Genomic DNA, 24955 nt, shown 5'->3' with positions numbered 1-24955 from the left:
GTAAAGGTGACAGGGTAGAGGTTACGCCGTGGTGCCAGGAGACGGAGGGATCGCAGAGCGCTCCGGAGGCGCCTGGAAACGGCCGATTTCTACCGCCAACAACAGGTGAGGTCTCTACCTGGCGTTGTAAGACTTAAAACTATGGTTGTGTGGTTTCGTAGATGTTGAGTTTTGTAAGTTTACACGTTTTGAATGTTTACAGTTGACCGGTGTTTGTGGAAGTGATCAGCTTAACTCATCAGCTGGCCGTCATGCATGACAATGTAACGTGAGAAAGTGTTGGGGGACCTTTCGCTAGGGACAGGCTAGAGGGAAGGGTCTAGCGGTAATGACAGCGGGCAGGTATAAGATTTGAGATGGATTACTAAGGAATTACGTTGATATGACGTTGTCTTATCTTCGTCATATTAACTTAATTAAGGTTTATAAATTATGTTTTCAACTACATGTGTTTGTAAACAGCAGAACTCGAGAAGTCGTGGATGGATCTTTTTATGAATATGATATTTGCTTTGTTGGTAGGGGTTGCAAAAATTTCCACGGTACTGCAGCGGAACTTCCAGCTTTGATATCTACATTGTAGTGTTCTGCACAGGCTACATGGTCGGGATTTTTGAGTGATAGATAGCTCTTGTTGTTGTTTATGATCACGATGATTGCTGGGGTTTTTTTTTCTTTGATTCATCACCTGGACGTAATGACCTTCAAAGGGTCTAGTCCCTGGAAAATATATATAGGTGTCATAGCCCCTAGCTGTGGCAAAGTCATTCTATGAATAACCGCAGCTACATAGTATTCCCATGGCCTTGAAATATATTCAGCGTTAGAGCTAAACCTTAATTTGTAATAGCCTTCGGCCAGTTGGGTAGCCCTGGCTGTACATTTCTTTACAGCCAAATAAATAAATGAAATCAACTTCAACTTAGAGTTTACCCTCCAGATGACCCTGTCAGGGGCAAAGTAGGGGGGGAGGAGGAGGTCCCAGGCCAAGGCGGGCAGGCCCCCAGCCTGGCCCGGAAAGTCTCAACTGAAAAAATGAAAATCTGTATGTGTCTGTGCGAGCGTGGATGGTCTGGTTTTTAAGTTGATGGCTTTCTCGGGTGTGCCCCTGGGCAGGTTTTAATAAATTGTTGGTCTGTATGTTATGTATGTTACTGATGTTAAAACAGTATATTCTCCAAGCAGAGGTTTGGGTCGAGTGGGGTAGTAGTGGCCGGGCTTTTTTACATCTGCCTCCTGTAACAGACGTAAATAAACCTAGTAGCCACTACTACCCCACTCGACCCAAACCTCTGCTTGGAGAATAAAAATAGTATGTAGTATTTACTTAAGCCGGCCCATAGAACAATTTTACAAATGAGCGTGATAGATTTAAGAATATGAGACCTAGTAGAGATCATAAGTAGAAGCTAGACTTAAGACCGGACAAATTTTTCCCTAAATAATCAATATTATGTGCCTGAAAGTCAAAGTCAAGCTGAATAAGGGTTTTCAATAAGTGTCACAGTGTAAGTCTCCAATCCAATGTCAAACAGATAATTGCATGTATATTGGAAGCCTAGCTGCAAACTTACATGTTCAGGCCACTTACACAATGTTGAAGGGCTAATCTGATCAGCACTGACTTCTGACTGATACTATTAGGCCTGGGGATAATTATCAATTAGCTCTGACCTTGGCACTATTAAAGGGACAAATTTTATATGATTTTTCATAAAGTTAACCTTTTGCTCAAATCTAATAAAGGCTATATCATGATCAAAATAATCATAGAAAAATATACCGTTAACGTTATCTCAAAAATTTACCTCCTACGATTGGGGAAAAAAAAGGAGTGGCTTGTTTCTCAATGTTTACGTATGGATTTCCAAGTGCTGCCTGGCAATGGCAGCATAACCTAAGCCACGCCCGAGTACACAATCAGCTGGTGTTCGATATCCAGGCAACATTAATGATTCCCAAGCTGCCCGTGCTGCCACACACGAGGGCTGTGAGTACTGTACTCTCTAAGGCCTTCGGCCTGCATCTAAAGCACTTGAACTTCTCTAGATATGGATTATGGTCCCTTTGAGCTTGACAAGTTTAAACACAACCTACCGGTATAACTTAGTGTAAGAAAATAAGAAGTGTTGCAGCTAGGTGGCAAGTGTGGCGATGAATGTCAAAAATTTATCTTCTTTAGATTTTCTAGCGGTGTTGAAAGGCAAAGAACCCTCAAACACTCTCACTATCAAGAAGTGTAGAGATAACCTGACCAGTGTGCTTGGACTAACTGGGACAGTTACAGGCTTGTGGGTTCTCTCCTGTCATTCGATGACCAATGACCAATGTTATCTTTACTCTAGCAAACGAAAAAGGACTCAGACACTCTTGTTACAACTGAGCCTAAAGATCTAGTGCACACACTCTGTACAGAAGTTGCTAGCTAATTTTATTGTGTTTTTTTTCACAATTTCTCTCATAAGGCCACACCAATCTTATTTGTTGATTCTCAGATTTTTTCAGAAAAAGATTGGAGTGACAGGGCGAAGAAAAAAACAAATAAGAATTTTTTTGCATATAGTCTGGGGTGAAGATAAGGGTTTACATAACATAAAGAATAAGAGGAGTATTCAAGGTTTAGCTTTGTCTGGCTCATTCTATGTACTTTCAGTAACAAAATTACCTTTTGCTATAGCTATGTGGCCTAAGGTGTCTATTTTCATTCATCAAAGCAAAAGAACCATAATCTAATACTTGACAAGAAATGTCAAAGTTGATACTAAATTGTTGAAAGTTCCTGTTCAAAGCTGTTACTAAATTGTATTTTCAGGGTGGAAATTCTATTGTACATATGTTGTGTAATTTCAATTTCCACCTTCTACCGGTTGCTCCAGGGAAATGCTCTGAAGTACCGAACTATTGGACCTTCGTGACATAGGTCTGAATTTAAAATCCAACGTGTACGGAGCAGTTCAGTTGCTGACAGTTGAATTATATTCTTTCCACAGCACTTTCACTGAAGAAGAACATTATTGCGCAATGATTATAACATTACTAGTGCACTGTATGGAAACTTACGCACATGACAGTTGAACTATTTCTAATTTTTAGGTAACAAGGACAAAGAATTATATATATTATTCAATCTCTGACTAACAGTAGCGATAATCTATTGAATACAACTTTACATGCTATTTCTCTAAAACAGTATGTTGATAACAGTATGCTGTGTCAGGAATGTATAATATTTATAGTTATTATAAAGTTGTATACAAATTTGCCTTCATGTCTATAGGGTAGAATGTCATATTGGCAACCCCTTCTTGCAAAATTGTGTTCCCTTCTTTTGTTTCAATGCAGTTTCAGATTTGTAATATTTCGGCTGTCAGTATCAAGCATATGCATATTTACCCAAAACAAAGTTACACTCTTTTTGCTGGCCTACTTTTCCAGAGATCAGTATGAAAAGTTTGAAGCTCAGAAAACTGCTTAAATAGGTGCAGACACTGGTGTGTTGATCGGTCCTTTAATTTGTTACATGCACCAATTTTGAAATGATATTGAAGCCATTGAATTGGATGTAAAATGATGTAGTCTCTATTGTGAGAACACTTGGGAGGTGTTTTCTTTGTGTAAGATGGTCCTTGAGGTTAGAGGTAATGTATTGACCTATTGATGTCTCTGTAGGGTAAACAATATCTGATCAGGGTACTGAGTATACATTGACGTCTGTAGTTCAAAGGAAGAAAAGTCTTGAGTTTCTTCTGACAAAAGAAACACAAATGTCTCAGTTACACTGTAGCAAAAGAGAAGAGCGGTGAATCAGTCTGGACGCAATGGATATGTGTACATGTCTACTTAACGAGTACTAGGTTGTGTCGCATTTACCCGCAGAAAAGGCCTTTCAGAGGATTTTGTAGTTAAATTTGATAACTTTTCTCTAATGCTGAAATCACTAGATTTTTGGCCATATTAAAGTGGCACCAAGTGACAAGTATGGCATTGCAGTTAGACAATGTATATATATATAGTTGGTGGGTTAGTCTGCACAGCACTGGGTTAATCACAGTTTTCAGTTATACTAGGTCAGCACTTATGAAAGTGGGTCACGCCAGCATTTAATCCTAATGACTTTTGATCAGCACTTTCAACACAATTCTTAGAGATTATGACACATTACGGAAAATTGAGAAACGACGCCCCAATGCAAATTACATTGAATTTAAGAAACCACCAAATACATGCACTTTATGTTGAATTGGAGCAGCATGATTTTGACTTATACTCGGGGATATGAATGGCCTCATTGATTGAGCTCACTCTACTAGTAAGTGGATGAGATTTGCACTGTCCAGATGTGTTTTCTACTAGTGCCTTTCTTCTTTTCTCAGAGTTTCAAGACTTTGTCTAGCGGTAGCGACATCTAAGATGCCAACATATATTGGCACCTTGAGGCAGCCTAATCCCACTGATATTCAAGAGCCTCTCATGTTGGTCTCATTCCTTCAAATGTTGGCAAACAATCAGCAGAGGCCTTAGCTATCTATCCAGGCCGACAATCAGCACGCTAACTGGATGTGCGCACAGAAAGCCCGCTCAGATTAGAAAAAGCGGTTAATCACAATGTAATAAATATCAATTAAAAATGTATTTTGGGAACAATGGCGCTGCACCCCCATACCCTGACCATGTCCCCCCTTACCCTAGACTGTAGAGAACAAGATACTCTGACAAGCATAAAATTCTGATTGACATGTAGCCACAGTCTTCAACTGTGACCTGTCTGACAGTAATTTCACCCCTAAGGAAGCCTTAAAATTCCGCATTTTAGCTTCTCTAGAACTCCACACGTTTCCCCCTTCCACACCATTGCCCCTCGGCCTTTTGGTTGCTTCCTGGCCTTGCAATGCTCCCTCTTGCAATTTTTTTCCTAGCAAACCCCTTGATTAGCCCAAGTCTAACCCCCAGTCCACCCATGTTTGGTGCCCTCCTCGCTTGTGCCACACTTATCTGTACTATACCGCATGTTGACAAATGGCGGGTACAGCTGAAGCGGAGGATTACTGCCACTATTTATAGCCAACAATTAGCATGAGCCCAATTCACGCTGATTGAAACTTGGTGACGGATTTATTACGGTTGGACAACCTGTTTGCTGCACGTCCCATTATCCAGGTTGTGTGACCATTGCTCTTCTAAGAACCGATTATAAAGAGGGTAAAAATACCAAGTTGGCTTTCATCCTTTGACTGGCCTCTGATTGTATATAGATTATGTCCCTTTTAAGACATTTCCCCAAATGCTTTGAACTTACATCAGGATAACCAGTTGGCATTCGTATCTCATGATCACTGGGAGTAGAGCTGCCTTGTAAGGGCAAGACTTAGTGACGACTGCAGAAGTCTACTAATAAGGGTGTAAGTAGCCTTTGCTCTATCTACAGTATACTACAGTAACTATAGAGGTATGACACATGAATTGCTGTATGCTGTTTGTGAGTGAAAACGTTGTTCGTTTACGCAGCTTAAAATACTTATGAGTCCATCTTCAGGTTCAATGTTCCATTTTGTTTCAAACTGTATCTGATGTACCAGTACCAGTATACCTTGCTGCTGACAATTGTATATAAAGCTGCACGGGATGACAGTGCAGTCAAAACTGTCCGAGAAGACCACTTTAGGGGACTGATAAAATCTTGTCTGGTTTATATGGACAGGTGGTCAATATAGACAGGGTTCTAATGATTTTGACTGTCATTGGGGAAAATTGTGCCATCATTATTGTGGTCACATTGCAATTGAGCAGGTGGTTCTTATGCAGAGGTAGTCACTCGTACAGGTTTGACAGTATCCTTATGTGCCAAAACAGTAAGGGCTTAACATTCAAGTTCAACATACATGTGTTAGGCAGTTAACCTGGCAATGTCAAGGCAAATCATAAGTTGGCATTCTGGTTTGGAAGCAATGCTGAAAGGGTGACAGAGAACAATAGAAAGTACCTGGGGAAGATATATACAAGTCATGTTGTTCAAAAGATGAAAAGCAATGCTTAAAGGGTGACAGAGAACAATAGAAAGTACCTTGGGGAGATATATAGTTCAAAAGATGAAAAGAATCCTTCTCTTTGGCTCTTTAGAAAATCCTTAATCCATATATTGTATTCCTCCACTGTATATTCTAAACATAAATTCAGGAAAAGGAAGGAAAAACATAAAACTACATCCAGTGGGTAATACAATGTAGGTACATGTATAAACTGGTATGCTGCCAAAGGATCTAATTGGTGGGGGGAAAAATAAAATGAAATGGGAGCAACGGAAGAACAAATGATACAATAGAGAAAACTTTCGTAAATTGAAAATGCATCCAATATTCTTTTCTAAATTGCTTACTATTCCTCGATGAACACTTACCCATTATTATTGTGTTATCAATTATGAATCAACTTTGTCTGGCAATTTCTTTGAGTGCAAACAGAAGATTCAGTCATGTATGACATCCTTCGTGACAAGCCTTTTTCTTGTGCTTATTTTTACCTAATTCAATCTGTTAGAATGATTTTGGCATAGCAATCAGCTCCAGGTCGGTAATGTTGCCTTTTCTGAATTTTTTAACATGTCTTTCCAGAGATGCCTCACACAGTGTATATAGTTGCAGGTGCATTAAGCTATCAATTTATTTGTAAGGAATGGCAGAGTCACAGGTTCTTGTAGAGTCTAGGGGCAGAGGTCTGGGGATTGTGTCAGACCTCCCATGTTTTAACTTTCTCAATAATGCTTGAAATGCAGCATTCCCGGCTGTGTTTCAATTATGATGGCAAAAATCATAATTATGTTCAACTTGAAAACGTTGAGGGGGAGGTTTCCTTCCAAGTTATCTCAGAATCTTCACATGCATGTATATGAACCTAGGAGTGCATTGTGTAGGGTCTCAGCTTTACAGAATATCGGACTGGTTTGCATGTTAGAAATGCTTTACCTGTTACAGTGAACAGTTGTATGTTGACGTCTGGTTGTGAGGTGTCTACTTACCACCACTGAGTTATGATTTTTTAAAGAATTTTATATTCAATCTGTTGTGGCCCAAGTAGATTTTTCCCTTGGCCTTTTATTGCTTTATTGTGTGTTGTACGTTATTCATGTCCATTAAGAGTTGCATGTTTAATACAAACAGTAAAGCTAAAGCTTTTAGTCAGGCTACGGAATGAAGATCTTCCAACAGATAATCCTGTCCTAAACATGGCCTGACTAAAACTGTTTACCAGTCCGTAAATTATTAATCATCTAATCTGGAGTGTTTGACCTTGAAAGAATCAAACACTTTTAAATTCATCGCTGATCGATATTCTTCCGTTGCAGGCAGGTGTCGTGGTATTCCAGTCCTGTTCTAACAGCTGGCAGCACCTGGACAGCTGCGATGGTGTGAGCAGGACGGATGCCAGGTGCTGAATACCTGTTGTACTCAGGAGAGGCCTTACAAACTGAAGGTGAAAAAATTATCTTTTTTTTCCTTGTCATCTTGTATGTAACGCTACTTCACCTAAATCGTCAGGGTAAAAAATATGACATTTAAGTGATCAATAATATGAACATGTAACAGAAAGAAATGATGGTTTATTGTTTTGTTCCAGATTGGTGTCAATTGAGTCTTTCGGAAATTGTCACGATGATGGTGAACTAGCGTTATGTATGTAATGTGGCATTGTGTACAATAGGGTGCTAACTAATTTTAGAGCAGACTTGAAGCACTTCAGAAGTACAAGTTGCCAAAATGTTTCCAAAGAGTTGTGCGTAAAACTAAAATTACACATTTTAGTCATGTTCCTCAGACTATAAGTTGCTAGAAGTTGTATCAATCCTACATGGTTTTTACCATGCTGGAAATACTTGTCTTTTGTAACGTTAGTGTGTAATGTATGAAGAATGTGATGCAGTTTCGTGTCCAATCTTTTAAATGAAATTCTCCTTTTAAGATTCAGATTTTGGGCCACTGGCACTTACAACAGCTACCCTGTGTGGTATGTAGCTGTGTGTAAAAATAAACTTTCCCATTAGTTTTGATATAGATCATAGAGAGGGATCTATGCAGCAAAGTACAATGTATTGATATGTTTGTTTGCTTGTAAAAGTATTGAAATTCTATAAAAAATCAGTTTTGGTGAATCAATGAATCTCGGCAGAAATAAAATCCACCTGTCATTTCACAGGTTTGGTTTCAAAACAACAGGTTCAGTTCTAATAATCCAGCAAAACAAAACAAAAAATAATGTTTGGAATTTTCAAAAGGTTAAACCACAGGATTTTTAATTCAAAGAAATCACAGAGTGTTAATGCATGTAAAGGTCTGAGTTTGACCACAAACCTTGTACCTGCCAAGTACAGGGTGCTGTGTTTCCATCCTGTTTGTCAAACCAAGTACAAACACGGTGACTTGATGGACATTTATGAGTTTGTGTACATGTGCACACATCATCAACACCTGCTTATTCTTCCATGCGGATTTAGTCGTGTTAGTTTTTCTATAACTAAGTGTGTGCTTGGGTCGTAATAATCGTTTCTGTACAATAAACTTGCATACTTTCATACTGTAGACTGAAAGTTTATAGATGTGGTTAGATACATGTAACGTGCATCACATAGAACAGTTAACACTGATGTTTTGGTTGTGCAAACATCACAATCTATGCACACTGTGAGTCAGTACTTCTGTCCTACTAAGAAGTAATGTAAATGTTTGTCTTCAAATATAGAAAGCTTTCACGGTCAACTTACTTTCCAGACCCTCCATGCTGTGTCTAGTATAAATGAAAGTTATTTGATCATGGATGATTAAAGTGTGGTATTTTAGGTTTGATCTGTATCTATAATTGTACAGTGGTGTAATTTGCACATCTACTTAACTGGGGAATCGGAAATACAGCATTTTTTACCTAGGCCTAAGTTCGAGGCCATGCAATTCAATTCAATTTTTTCTGGTCTCAGACCAGTCTATCGGCTTATTATATTGCTGCTTACATTTTTATGATTATACATGTAGTAATACTTTGTATCTATAGCTTGGAACATAAGACTTTAAGGGTAAATGTTGAATGATATTAATATATTCTGACAAACTATAGTTTGTTTGAGTAGGGTCGTATGGCGTAATGGCAGGGTTTTTGGCCCAGAGCCCAAGGGTCCCTGGGTTCGAATCCCCTGACACCACCGATCTTGTGTCCTTGGGAAAAAGGCACTTTACACAACTTTCCCCACGCCAGCCAAGTGTAAAAAATGGCTACATTATGTGTGTGGGTCACGACATCAGCAATAGCTGCCTGTGTCCCACGTGTATTGCAGAATTGCAATTCCAATAAAATAAAATGAAACTATAGTTTGCTAATAGGTGCAGTGTAATAATAATATCATTATCATCAGCTGAATAGCCGTAGGGGTAGTATTACAATGTACTCTCCACATATATGTAGGTTGATTTCCACATCTGGCAATTGTCAGCCAGTCAGGTCAGCGGGCCCTCCTTCCTTCTGTAATATAGGCAACCAAAAAGTATAAAAAGTATATTTCAAACGTTATACACACCAAAATTGACAATCAGACCACATTCCATAGCTTTCTTTTCAAATCTGGAAGACTATGATTTTCTACTTTTCAATTAAGTTGATGAGAATGATGTCCTAGAGGGTCTATTATCCCTGATCCTGTACACACAGTCGGGTGGTTTATTACAATGACCATGTTTTACCTGCACGTTAAACAAACGGGGAGGTGTGGCACCTGTTGTAGGTGAGCCTTTCATGTCCAGGATATCAAACAACTTTTGTAGTGGCTTCGCCATGGCAACGTGTTTGCTTTATTTGTCCTCACTATGTCGTCCCCCAAATTTTGTAAACAGTGTTCGTGCACCTTTGCCCCGCTGCAGTTGCGCCAACGTTCGGAGCGCGGGCAGGGTGGCGTGACCACGGTGGCAACACCAAGGCGTGTTTGTCTATTCCACACAGGTGAGACGTTGTCTTTGAACATATTCTAAGAGTTTTAGAGCAGAAAACCTTGTTGGTAAGGACTGTGATTCACTTTGAAGTTATAAGACTCTGAGATTGCCTTGAAGAAACTACATTGTAAGTCTAGACTGTCAAGAAAGATTCAAGGAGTTCTAACTGTTGATAGGAGGTAGTTTCTAGATACCAAATCTTAGACATCAAACTATGAACTAAATGAATTTGGTTCAACTAGAAAAGTGGTTATAGGTAAGTCGTCGTAAGTCTAGTCTTTTATATACCAAACAGTGTCACAAAGAACAGGGAGTTTTGAACAGCTTAGAATAAACTTGTGCGACATGGCGTGTGTTTCAACTTCCTCTTTGTAAATTTGAGTACTTAATGTGTTGTAACATTCTGTTTGGTTGTAAACATTGGACTTTGTAGACTAATTTAAAAGCATGAAGACCTCATTGTGTCAGTAACATTGCAAGGTGTCCACACAAAGCTTAAGGTACTCTGTCCCTAACAAAATGACACGGAAACTGAGAAAAGTTTAGAAGGCTTTAAATTTATCAGTTGAAAGCAAATTTGTGTAGGCGTCAGATTAAAAGAGGCAAATTGCTTGACATTCCTAGCTTCCATAGAACCAAATTATTTTCAATCCTTTTCATATAAAAAGTTGACATCCTTTCCAGTACTATAGGTACATACCAGAAGTTTAGTTTATGGCACAGTAACCTCTGGAAAATGTTCCAAACAGCATAGATACAGCATTCGTCTCAAATATTCTTTTGTATTTTGTTAAGCATTTACTACGTATTTAAGTGGGAAGGCGTTGTGATGATTTAATCTGTATTATACATCTTCCTAGTACACATGAAATTCAAAGGCCACCTCATTTGAATACCTTTTTGCCCATTTGTTACCCTATTTAGCATAGAGGAATAGGTATTACATGTTCACATATACCATGTTAACCATTCCTGTGTCTGTGTCTGTGTACAAATGTATATTTACCCCAGGCCTCCCCATAGCAAAGAGCAAATTTAAAGCTATTGTCTAGTTACGTGTAATTTGACATTGTCCTTATAAAATGTTTTACAATACACATTTTAACGTTGCATAATGTTACCAAAGCATCCAATCTTAGGTTGCCACTTAAGAGAGTTAATTCTTAAACTTAAAGCAAACGTTTAAAAAATACGTCTGAATTTCTCAGAGCTTAAGCTTCTACAACAATGACTTCCTTGAAGGTATCGTGAATGGGTCTTAACAAGCTTTGCTTAACTTGATAGCTTGTACAGTAACGCAATCACTAAGATGTCAGTGTGAATTTGATTCTGTGCTGTATTCACAGAGAAGTAGATAAACTGTTTATCATGGATGGGCCCTGCTGATAACACTGTTTTGTTACCCAACATGCTGTCAATTAAATCCAAGGAAACTGTCATTTCTGCAAAGCATCCTTTCAATTTCTATAAAAACTAGAGTTCCACGAACACATTATCTTCGCCAAATAATCAAGGCTTATTATGGAGAGTGATTACCTTCGCCGAGAAGGTTATGCAGAGGGTAGCGTTTGTCTGTTTGTCTGTTTGTCTGTTTGTAGTGGACCATCATAACTCAAGAACGCCTGGATGGATTGTCTTGGTATTTGGTATGTTGGTAGGTTTTGATGAGACCTAAAAACGATGAGATTTTTGGCCCCCTAGCGGCTTCTTACGGTACTGCAGCGGAACTTCCTGCTTTGATATCTCGTGTTCTGGACATGCTATGGAACTGATTTTTGAGTGGTAGATAGCTCTTTGGACAGAGAGTAAGTGGTGTGGGTTTGGGCCCCCTAGCGGCTTTTTTGGAACTGCAGGAGCAGGTTTTGGGTCTGACTTTGAAAGGGAATAACTCAAGAAGGGCTTGATGGATGGTAATGATTTTTGGTAGGTAGATAGCTTGAGTGATGATGTACATGATTAGACACCTCTTATGCAAATCAGTATCTAATTTGCATACTTAATGAGGAAAGTTTATACATCCGCCAAATTTCATGATAGGACTCTGAAACATGTGACATATGTAACTGAGGAAGAGAGGAATATTAATTGATATGAACTATGCAAATGAAGACCTCATTTGCATAATTAGTGAGGAAATACTATAACAAGATGGGCTTGATGGATGGTCATTATTTTTGGTATGTAGATAGCTTGTGTGATGCTTAGTATGATTGGACAATTATTATGCAAATCAGATTCTAATTTGCATAATTAATGAGGCAACTTTAAAAATCCGCTTTGTTCCATGATATCACTATTCAAATTGTAACTGAGGAAGAGAGGAATGTTTATAGATAGAAAATATGCTAATGTGGGCTGATTTGCATACTTAATGAGTAACTTCTCTAATTCCACACTGGCAAATGACGGCAATTTCATACATTCAATACTTTTTTTTGGCATCAGGACGTTATGTGAATGTAAACATCGTTGAATCAAATTATGCTAATAAGGGCCTCATTTGCATAATTAATGAAAAATATTAGCATAACCTTCTTTGTTGAGCTCATAATTTGTTAAGCTCATACTTTGGACATGTTATATTTTAAGACAATCAACTGGTATGATTTATAATTGACGAGAAACACTCCTAATACATCAGTCATAAAGGTTAAAATCATTTGGCGAAGGTATGAGGTCGTGGAACTCTAGTTAATATTTATATGCTTATCACCCCCTACAAATTTGATCATGCACCATTCCATTTGGACGTTATGATGGGGCGAATGAGTATAGTCTAGATAGGGTTAAAATCATTTGGTGGTACAGGACTAGTATATGTGTAGAGTGTGCTGATATATGTTATAACTGGTCATGAAAAAATATGAGTATGTTGATATTATATGGACCACAAAGGTTCGATATTGCAGTGTTGTAAGTTGAAAGTGATGATGAAATGGTAAAGTCAATATATATGATTATGAATAGAATAAATCTTTATTCCATATCATACACATTAACATGTACATGTGACTTTTCCGCACCTAGCAGTGGTGCAGTTTTGGTGCAGTGTATTCTCCAAGCAGAAGAGTGGGTCTGGCTGGTTTTTGACGTGTTTTAGGTGTTTTTGTCAGGCTTTCTATTTTGTCCCCTTTTCGTTATGTCACCAACCGTGTTGAACAAAAATGCCTAAACTGAACGCGTTAAAAACCAGCAGGACCCACACCTCTGCTTGGAGAATAGTTTATTTATTTGACCTACATGTACGTTTATGCAAGACCATCTGTGACCTGACACTGTCCCATGTCTCATGAAATGCAGTGGGTTAAAAAACTTTCCTTACTAATTATGCAAATTAGCTCCTGATTTGCATAATTAGTCATTGATTATGTAAAGCACCATCTGAGCTCTCTACATACCAAACATCACGACGATCTGTCGACCCCTTCTCACGTTATTCATGTCCGAATGTCAAAACAAAAACACCCACTGCAGTTCTTAACAAGCCGCTAGGGAGCCCAAATTTACAGAACTTACTTTATGTGGCATGAACTATCTACCACACAAAAATCATGACCATAGCACTTTCAGAAAATATGCCCCTAAATTTTGAAGCTCCGCTGCAGTACCTTAGGTACCCGCTAGAAGGCCCATTATCGAACTTGACCTTCCTTTCTGTAAACCCTACCCATCCACTAAATATCATACAGATCCATCAACAGCTTCTCGAGTTATGCTGGCGACATACAAATACACATCCACACAAAGCCCGCTGCAGTACCGACGGAAAACACCAGGGGAACCATTTTTGAACTTGACCTCCGTTTTCACAACATCTACACACCTGCAAAAAATCATGAAGATCCATCAACGTTTCCGTCACTTTTTTTGCCTACATACAAACACACAAAAATGCAAAGTCCGCTGCAGTACTGTTGACAAACGCAAGGTGAACCATTTTCGGACTTGACCTTCCTTTGTACAACCACTACACACCTACCAAAAATCATAAAGATTCATTGAAGCTTTCTTGAGTTATACCCCTGACATACATTCAGACCCACCCAACAGTTTTTTCAACTGAAAACATAATCTTCTCCGAGTACAAGTACTCGGTGAAGATAAAAACTCACTCCCTACCCCTCTTGGTCTCGTAGGAACAGTCATAACGTGATTATATTTAATATATCCCCAAGGTGAAGACAACTTCCTTAGATATCACAGACACAAAGAAATCACTTTTCATCAAGGGAATGGCTACTGCAGCTCACATTTTTGTTGTGTGCCGCTTTTAACTTGAAAGGTACAATGTATCATGACTTGATAGCCGCTGGAGTAATAGGTATGCATTGTAAGGCTATAGGGAACAGGTGTAACATGTTTGCTGTTGACTTAAAGAACACTGGGCAGTTTCTTGGCATGGATCCGAACTCTCATAATGATGTCTATTATTACCACCAAATCTTAAGTATTGCCTGCATGCAGGAAGAAGAAGCTCCTTTATGTTCAGAACTCGTGATGAATGTCAAGGAAGTAAAATCTGCTTTGCTCTTACGCCTGACCACATGGGAAACGGCATTGAAAGGACGGCAGAGCTTTTGTTTCTGTTGCCCCATACACAAACAGGGAATTATTGACGTCACTGAGGACTGATAAGTCTTCTCTGCCTCATTGAAGAAGACGCATCTATTTTCATCGTTGACGTAAGAAGACTTTGACACCCTGGGCATACATTTACTTAAAGGCCATGGGTGGAAGAACGCAGCTGAATACATGTATTTATAACCTTGTTGAAAGTTGAGAGGCAGCCTTTGTTCATGTGTAATGTGCAGTGCCACCGTTGATATATGCTGGCATTTACGTCATTGGAAACCAAATGAAAGACAATGGGAAAACAATTCATCAAGTTCAGAATGTAGGTACTTAGGCTGTATTGGTATTTAAAAGTATCAAATGATGTGCAAAACTCTCTCTAGAAAGGCGCTGTATTATCTTTTCATAGATTTTGGACCAATGTTTAGAAGAATTAGCACTTTGTATTATACATAGGCAAAGTGCAAAGTAGTGGGCAACCTCAAGCCAACCATACACACTCACTTTGTATTATACATCTTATAGTGTCATGTACTGTCTGTTAGCTTGGTGAAATTACCTGGTATTGCATGACATATACATGACTTCATAGCAGAGAAGTTTAACATCTCAGTTTTAAGGATTAGTAATAACTATTGCAGTTAGGCCACACCAAAAAGTGGAGATGAAAAAAAAATTGGCTGAGACGAACTTGAATATTCTCCATCAAATTGTACTGGAGAGGCCTTATCTACAAAATAGATAATACAGACAATCATGGCATGTATGGTTTAGCAAAAGTCAAGGGTAGCAACACATGTCTGTAACAGCTGCTCAAATTGTATTACTAACAACTGAAAGCAGAAGATAGTTAACAGATCAGCAGTTGTCTCCCAGTAAATGTCAGTAATAAAAGCATTAATCCAGGCCCAACAGCTGGACCCAGTCTTATACATTTGTACGTCTTATAAGTAACAACCAAATGCTGAATATTTGTAAGCTATCTATTGAAGAATGATTAGCTAGGTGAGGTAAGGTACACAGTCATGTAGTCATCCTCAAATGAGCTGAAGTATTATTCTTTTTCATGTGGCTATTGTGGTATGGCAGTGTGACGTTTCTGTAGCTCTTATTTTCAGTCAGCAAGCACACTGTACCACCCAACTGTTCTATAATAGTATAAGTGTGTTGGGTTCTTTACGTTGTGTACGTATTAGGCAACAACATAAGGAAGGAAAACTTATACATGGAGGTCAGTACATGTACTTCTGTCAATCAGTGTCTGTATGCACTTCAGATCTACTTTTCTTAGCCCAGTTTTTCAGTTGTTTTCAAATCCAAACTCCTGAGGAGTAATTAGTGTTGTATTCGTTGGTTCCACATCTTTTGAAGTGCTAAATGATTTACAGAGTCTGACATGGTTATATGAGGTTTACTGTATTGTAAATCAGGATGGCAAATATTATTGTTTGTTCTGAGTCTGCCAAATGTATTGTGCCTTTCTCGGAAATGCTTACATGTACATGCAGTTAGCCAGATATAGTTAAAAATCAATACCTGAGTTTATTCGTACTAGTCTGATTTAGAATCTGTTGAATTTTTTTTTCTTTAAATCAAACTTGCTCCTGATTCCAATGCCTTACTTTCAAGTCTCAATAACAAGTTAATATGTATTACTGTAGAATTAGGTATGTGGGATTTATGCAAAGCGATGAACAAAACTACGTCTATTAGTCAGAGAAAGGGGCCATCACCTGTAAGCAGTTAGTAATTCAATTGGTTAAATAGCCATGATGTTATGATATTACCCTGCAATAATATGCTCAGCACTGGTGCTGGCCCTTTGCACGAATATGATAATTCTGATTATACAGTGTCTAGATTGATGGCTTTACATGTTGTACAATGTATCTTTTATGACAAAACTTCTTATCATAAGCCATTCAATGTTAGACTCTACAAATGTTTTAAGACTTAGAAGTTTTTGAAAAAATATCTAACGTTACATGTACATCTGAGGATGTCAGAACTACACCCTATGATATATCACTATTTGTCATATTTGCTGACAGTTGCTCTTACAAACTGTAACTGTTGCCCCATGCCCTTTATGTCCAATCATCTCTTATTTGTCATAAAGGTCATTAGACAATAGATTTACTAATTGCTAGGTCATTAGATAGTGTAATCATATAATAATATTACGAACTCTTGACCGGACAGTGGAAATTTGTTTTTGTTGCTCTTGGTGTTGCTAGGAACCTTTAAGCGAATATTACAGGAAGGACATACTATATTAGTATTCCAGTTCCTAATGACTTAGAAAATCTGAATTGACTAGAAAATTATTTATTTTCATTGTCTCATACATGTGATACAGTCATTTCTTCAGGGCTCTGTTTTTCCTTAACAGTAACAGTATAATTCACTTACTAAAGTTTAAGAGCCATAGAATAAAGTAGAATATAAACCCTAATTATAGTCTGAAATTTTGGACTGGTTAGAAATTTGTTATTGAAACCGTCTCTAACATTCCAATTCATGCTACCAGTTTCTTCACAGCTCTGTACTTAATTGTAACAGTTGTAAATGAATGCATTTTATGAAGTCCCAAAGCGGCGATGATAGAACGTTAACTATTCACTATTCTTAAAGTTAGATAATGAATTTTTTGTTAATGTCCAGCTAGAGGTGAGTGTGTCATCATTGCATCATCATGGTACTAAGTCTTGTACTTGTTGTCATCGCTGCAAATTGCTGAGATGAATTGGTGCCCCAGACTACCACAGGGGATTACTAACACAAGAACTGATATATTAGAGTATCCACGAGGCAATTCCACTGTGGCCAACCATGCACCCTATATCTGACGATTAATCACTGTTTGAACTCAATCTGCCATGGATTCATCTCTGCCCCTTTGATCAGATTAGTGGACACTACTCGCACAAGGAGGGTTCTCTTGATCTCATGTCATTGAAACGTGTGAGGTAGAAGGACCCTGTCGTAGGTTTTAGAAGTGTGTAATAGGAGGAGGTAACAGTGGAGGTGGTTTCCCCTGGAATACAACGCTCTGTACTGTAGGTATGTACACAATCATACATGTTTCTGTAGTTTGTAAAGTCTGGACCTTCAGGGCTGGGACCGAGGGTGATGCGGTATACACCATGTTGTATTTTCATACATGTCATACCCAAACGAAAAAACATACATTTCAATGCGAAATGCGGCAGAAGTTGAGACTTGAGAGAGTTTTGTGGCTTCAAACAAAAAACTTGTGACAAAAATCGATTCCAACATCTGAATCCGGTATTTGAATATTCAACAACGGCGCGACCAGCGCAATCAAAGCGAGTTCAAGCTGTTCGAATCTAACTAGGGAAGCCCAGGCCTACCATAAAGCACGGACCGGTCTGAACACCCGTATTGAAGGTTATTGCAGCCTGGGTATGATATAAATGTACATATGATCATGCTTAGAACCATGCCATTGTCTTCTAAATGCTTGTTGTGACAAACTTCTTTTTAGATGCACTTTGTGCTTGAAGCATCCTGCATATACATGTCGTGTTACATACATATACATGAAATGTTAGATGGATACAGTCAATCTGGTCTATGTGGACAAGTGGTCACTATAGACAGGATTCTTAATGAATGTATCATTGAAAATCTAACAATGAAAATTATATCAGGGACCACCAAAAAGTGGTCATGTTGGCCAGCTGATCCCTATGTAGAGGTGGTCACTGGTACAGGTTTGTATATCATGTTAAACAGACGATAAAACGGAGAGTGAGGGAGAGAATCATCCATGCAAACCTTCACCTTTTATCCATTAACTACATGTAACGTTATACTACATGTAAGTGCAGCAAGCAACACAGAATTATGTGGTAAGTACCAGTAGTCACTAAAGCCCACAGATGGATAATCAGGCGTTAGTTGCTGTAGTGATCACCTTTCGTGCTATGACTATGGTATACAGAATATACATACAGCAAATACGTATCAGGCCAGGCTGGGGGTTTTCAGCCAGGAAATGGGGATATCTCCTTAGGAACTGGCATTGTTGTCTGGGGAAAGGTAAAGCTCAGCTTATATACATGTAGTAACTGCAGCCAGGTGACCTACAGGCCTTTTTACTGTAAGATGTTTATATGTTGTAAATTGTGTCCCAAATGTTTTATCCCTTCCTCAAGTGTATCCCAAATGTTCCTAGTGTATCCCAAATGTTCCTCTTCTAGTGTACCTTAAATGTTAATCCTAGTGTAGTCAGCAGTTTTAATAAGTAACATAATTAAGTTGTGATAGGATCACTGTAAATCAGCATAAGTGTGATAGGCCAGTCGTTGAATTTATGTATTAAAAAGCATTAACGATATTTCTTAACTTATCATAATCAGATTTGAGCACCAAGGGAGCTCTAGACCTGACATCCTTGGTTGTGCAATCACAATCTGTGTTCTTGTCCCTCATCTTCTAATTGTCCAATAACTGATCTCCTAGATACCAGACATAGATGCACTCATCCAAAGCTCTTAGCAACGTAGGAGGTTTAGAGACTGTTCCATTTTTACCATGATTGTCTGTGTCCTAGATTTCGTGTTTTCGACACAAAGCTCAGGGTATAATTGTTAACTTCATGTCAGATTTTCTTATTGTGGTGGGAACGATTGTGTGAATGGATGTGGATATTCTAGGCTTGAAATCCTTGGCAACTTTCAGTTCTATTGTTGTGTCCCTTGCGATGTCCTAGTTAATACGGATATTCCTCGGCCAGAAACCCCAGGCATTCAAGTATCATTTTGTCCTTGGTCAGATGTGTTGATATAGATGCCCTACATAGGACTGTTACAAACAATCAGACATCTCAGCAGGTAAGATATCAAAGACTTGTGTGTTGATTCTTGCAGTTGCCATTTTTTTTTTTTTCGTTTCTGTTTTTTTACAAAAAAATCAGAATGGGGCATTGAAAGGATAGAATAAGATATCAGTTTTCTGATCAACTGAATTTCTAACCTCTGACCATTGTGCTGACAAATAGGACATGGGTGTTATATGTCTTTGGTGTGTGTTGATGATGTTGTGTCTTGGTCAACCAAATCTCTTAACTTCTGACCATTGTGTTGACAGATAGGACATGGGGTGTTCCAGTGCCAAGCAGATCCCTGCCCCCCTCCCGCCAGAGAAAGACAGTCCAGTCCTAACACACACCACCAGCTCCACCAAGCAGCCAGGTCAGTATACCCGTCAGGCTTTGTTTTCCTCTATCTCTGTAAAGCTGAAACAGAAAAAGGAGTAGTCCCCATCAAAATTTGATCCAAATGTTTTCTATTTGTCATTTATTTACTTTTATATAAAAATAAAGATATGAGGATTCATAAAAGATTTGCATGTGTATTCTATGTGCTTGTGTAATTGTGTGCATGTTTGAGTGTGGATGGTGTTCAGCACCAAGGACAGTTACTTTACATGTGAGTGGGTAGTGTTCAGCACCAGAAACAGGAGTGTGTATCAATGCGTGTATGTGTGTGTGTACATGTGTGTGCATGCATGTGTGTGACTGTGTGGTTGGCTTGCGTGTCTGTGTTGCATGGATGTTGTTCAGCACCAAGGACAGACATGTCTATTTTGTCAACTGTGTTTTGGAATGTATGTTTGTGTGTATGTGTTTGCTTGTGAGTGTGTTCGTGTTGTATGTGCATGCATAGATGGCATTCAGCACCAAAGACACATTTCAACTGTGTGTGAATGGTGTACAGCACCAAGGACATATGTGTTTATCTGTGTGTGAATGGTGTTCAGTGCCAATGAGAGGTGTGTATGCCTGTATGTGGATGATGTTCAGCATCAAGGACTGATATGTTTGCCTGTGTTTGGATGGTGTTCAGCACCAAGGACAGATATGTTCTTTTGGGCCCCCTGGCAACTTCTTACGGTACTGCAGTGGAACTTCCAGCTTTGAAATCTTATTCTTTATGTTTTCTAACACAGATGTCAGAGAGAGTGAGGATGCAGATGAGGAGAATAACCAGGAGGTGTCTGACCGGGGCAGACATGTGAATGGAGAGGAGGATGCAGGAACGGTCAGTCGCACTTTTCCCAGCAACACAATAGTAGCGTGCTTAGTTCAGTGGTTTAATATAGTGACCCCACCTCTGGACAAAGAGGTCTTGAGTTCGAATCCCGGATGTTGTCGCTCACCCAACTTGCACGCCACCATGAAATGGTTGCAGTCCTTAGGATGGGATGTTAAGCCGTGGGCCACTGTTCTTGGTACTTGCTGCTATAATGGGAATTTCCTTGGTACTATGAATGTGTTATGTACATAAATTGTACATAGCATCTGTCAAGACCAGTGGGAGATCTAGATTAGCTCCAGTGTTCATTGAGTTCATTGAGCTAAACTGGTCTGAGATCACTTTTTCACATTAACACAATCAGCCATGATGCTCATCCGACAGATGCATGATTTAGTACTAAAGGGGTATCATTTTAAAGGCAACCTAAGCAATATTAGGGCGCTGAAAGTCATATATTCAAAATCAATTCTTTTCTGATTTCTGTCCATAGTAAGTTTAGATAACACTATACCATCACATATCGACCACCATGGAGCAAAAATGTGATGTCGTTGTGTGGTGGTAACTCATTGAAAATCTGAGCACTTGGAGGCCAGCCATCATTTCAAATCTTCCGAACACGCACGATTCTGACCGATAAGTCCCGAATGCATCCGAAGAAATGATCACGTGGTCATGGCTCAATGTCCTTGGGCATTGTGACGTCACGCGGCCGGAAGTTACCGAAAATTGTCGACAGGAAACCGTTACGGCTGGATTCTGGGCTGATTTTTGGGGGGACCCAATAAATAAAATACTCCTTTTGTGGCTTGCTTCTGTGCTATCTTTAAACGCCCAAAGTCTGAAATAATGATGCAGATGTGCTAAAATGGGGAAGCAAATGTCAGTTTCAACCTCACAAAACAGAATTGTTTTCCCCAGAATATTTCAAGTTTTACCCCCTGAAATCGCTTAGGGCACCTTTAAAGAGAAGTAACCTGTCATGTTTTTTTGTTTCACAGTTAAAAACGATCGTGGAGGACAAGTATGAGCCACCAAAGCCCCTTAACAGACCTCCACCGTAAGTTTTTTTATTATCATTATTAAAATGATAATAATTGTATATGATGATAATGCTATGTGATGTAGACTTAGTTTCAACTACATTTCCTAATGAATGTATGAAACTCGCATTTTCCATTTTTGCTACTTAATAATCCCTTTAACGCATCTCTTTAATTTTGTTCATTCCTTTATACATGTCTATCTGAGAAGCTTGAAAAACGGGTAAGGCAAAGTTAATGTACCTTGTACCTCTCTCCTTTCTCCTATCTGATGCCATATGTACATGTATATACCTCTTGAAAGCTAAGAGACAGTTTGATTTGTGTATTTGCATTAAACATGCCAATTGTAGACTGCTATTAGAGCAAAGTTTGCTAAATGATTCTAATTGATCCTACATTGCTAGGCTCCTGGAGTATTTTAGCCACCAACTTGAAGGAATGATGCAATGTGGAAAATCCAGTGTGGTCTTACCGTTCTTAATTATTTTTCTGTGGTTTAAACTTGAAATTTAGATTATGAAACAAACTCTCATAGACACGTCATGAGGCTCTAAAATTACACTTGTCATTTTTGGCAAAGCCTTGGGGGTGGAGCCAATAATACGGTACCTTATTCCATGTCTAAGCCTGTGCTTTAAAGTTGGTGTTGGTAGAAATTGTTCTGAAGCAAAGTTAGACTGAAATTTCCGATACAAAAATTGGGCTTACCCAAATTTTTGACTGTCTAACTCAAGTCTTTGTCAAGGAATGAGCAATCCACTGCTTCTGTGACATCACGTTATGCAGATAGAACATGTGACTCAGTAAGCAGTGGATCATGAGTTGCAGACAGTTTCTGTTGAGGGATGATTGTAAGGCCTTGATTTAAATGTCCTCTTTATTCCTCTATTTCTTGTAGCCTTTTGTTTCTTAATTGTTTTTTCTTTCTATTTTCTTCTCAGGCATGTATCTCAGAGTCAACAAGAGTTCTTCAGACTTTTGGACCAAAAGATTGACCAGGTATGTAAAAACAGATAAATAGATGTATATGTATACATCAATGAAGGTTAGACATCCAGATATACATGTAATAGGATACGCTGAATAGCTCAGTGAGTTACTCAAGCCACTGGATATCATTTTGGAAATGGTCAGATGTTTCAAGTACATGAAGCATCCACTACTTTTCATCAGTGACACTATTCATTGTGTCACTGATTTGTCACCACAAAAAGTGTCACTAACATGTCATTACATCTGTCATAAAAAGGATATGCTTTTTTCTAGTACCTGTTTTGAGGCTTAAGCTAACTGTACTGTACTGTTTTGTTTCAGGGGAGAGACTATATAACAGATGACGAGGAGGCAAGATGACAGTGGATTTGGGGCATCCTGTCCCTACCCACCACCTCACATGGCACGCCCCACTTTTGTTTAAATATTGTTATTAAAGGCTAATTGTTAATGTTGACAAGGAAGATGGCCATTTGCTGCAGTCTAGGTCACAATGTCATGGACAGGTCAATAAATTATCTCTTATCTTACTGTAAATATCCTGAGTGTGTAGAAAGTTGACCAACTTTAACCTTTAGCACACTGAAGTAGCCGTTTTGCGCCCAATTCCTAGGCAGCAGGGAGAAGGTTAAGAGTCAAACCACTGTTGGAATGGAGCAATTTAGTTGCAGAATTTTACTTGTACAGCATTTTTGATGTGGTTGTATTATCTAATTCTGTCAAATCTTTTGATACTGATTGACTTCAGCTTTTAATTAACACTATATGTTGCCATCATAACACATAGGATGATTAGATGTTGACATAATACTGACATTTTCCTGCATACTTAATCATTCTATTTGTAACATTATAGATTACAAGATGCAGTATTCACAGCATGTAAATTCAGGATTGTACAGTAATACCTTAATGCCACTACTTAATTAAAAGCACCTGTACAAATGCCTTGATAGCTATATATGAAACTGATATTTGAGAATTAAAATAGCCAATACCGGTAATAAGTGAGGCAAAGTACATGTAACTCTTTTGTAAATTAGGCTCAAATGGATGCCATTGTTTAACTCACAGTATTTTATTGTCAATAGTGTTGTGTATATAAACAAATATGATAATTGTACAATGAATATTTGTAGATTTAGGCCGATAAGCAATTATTTAATTATCTGCCAAAAAGCTGCTAATAATCATAAGGTGTCAAACATTGGTTTGTGTGTTACCATATTGATATGACTTTTACTATGATTGTTGTATATCAAGTACATTGTATAGACAGTAGCTATTTAGTTAGATATATTATCCGAAAGCACAGAAACTGAACCTATTTCAGATCTGTATAGTGGGGATTGATCCAGACTTTTCTGCTTTCAATTTGACTGTGGGATTTGATGATATATGGGACAAGTTAGGAACTGCTAGAATATTTCAGGGGCCCTTATATATGACTGATAGATTTTGATCCAGATTTTAACTTGGTCTTTTTCCATACTACATTTTGCTGTTGCAATATGATTATTAACAGTATTATACATTGTACATGTTTTGTCACAAGATATTCTATAAAAGTGTGTGATAAAAGTAGATCTGGAACATCTGTATAGAACGTTACCCCTGCCCTGGTGTGACATACATGTAAACAGAATCACCACTTCGATATGATTTTTCGGTTTCTTGGTCAAAGTTTAACAAATGTCACGTAATATGGTCAAACCTGTCCTCAGCAACCACTCAGGGGACTGAGGAAAAATTGTAGCTGCTGGTGGTTGCTCGACCAGGTTTTATTGTACAATCATGTAGTATGATAATTATTTGATGTTCTGATCACTGGACACTTCCACCGCTTGTACACTGTTCATTAAGTACTGCCAACAAAATTTTTATTTCAACGAGCACTAAAATTATGCAGATAATGTTGACACTTATTGTTGGAAAGAGAAACTTGTGATTCAATGCATTTCCTAGTGGCACATGTGTTTCTTGTTTATGTTGTATTCCTGTAATTCGATGGATCTACTGTAACTGTAACACCACATCCTGAGTTATGTCGGACTCCGTTAATTTGATAGCTGCATAATTACCTCCTTGAAAAATTGAGGTATAGTTTTTGGCCTGTTTTTCTCTGTGTTTCCGCATTTCAGATTGGACAGGTTTTTCCGCCAACCCCACTTTAGGCCTAAAGTTCCCTCATACACAGGGCCGCTGGCTTTTATGTCACCATCTTTAATGGTAAATGCATTTCCTAGGATTTAACTCCAGCCCATGGATCCACGGAATTTGAAATAGATGACCAAGCAGTGGGGTTGTGTCGCTG

General features: G+C 38.5%; 1 protein-coding gene across 2 annotated transcripts; it reads left to right on the top strand.

Moving 5' to 3' along the window:
• LOC136441849 (uncharacterized protein C1orf21 homolog) lies at positions 1 to 24598 on the top strand. Of its 2 annotated transcripts, XM_066438373.1 has the most exons (8): positions 1 to 105; positions 7340 to 7467; positions 9897 to 9975; positions 19653 to 19756; positions 20514 to 20605; positions 21604 to 21662; positions 22590 to 22647; positions 22963 to 24598. In XM_066438373.1, the coding sequence occupies exons 4-8, from the start codon at positions 19660 to 19662 to the stop codon at positions 22999 to 23001; spliced, it is 345 nt and encodes a 114-aa protein (XP_066294470.1). In that variant the 5' UTR covers positions 1 to 105; positions 7340 to 7467; positions 9897 to 9975; positions 19653 to 19659; the 3' UTR covers positions 23002 to 24598. The 2 variants fall into 2 exon arrangements, with proteins under 2 accessions (XP_066294470.1, XP_066294471.1); XM_066438374.1 differs by lacking the exon at positions 9897 to 9975.
• Positions 24599 to 24955: the final 357 nt, after the last annotated feature.

This window comes from Branchiostoma lanceolatum, chromosome 9 (assembly GCF_035083965.1).
Source record: "Branchiostoma lanceolatum isolate klBraLanc5 chromosome 9, klBraLanc5.hap2, whole genome shotgun sequence".
In the NCBI taxonomy this organism is placed as follows: Eukaryota; Metazoa; Chordata; class Leptocardii; order Amphioxiformes; family Branchiostomatidae; genus Branchiostoma; species Branchiostoma lanceolatum.
The sequence above is the reverse complement of the archived record's forward strand: the minus strand, read 5'-3'. Positions and strand labels throughout refer to the sequence as shown.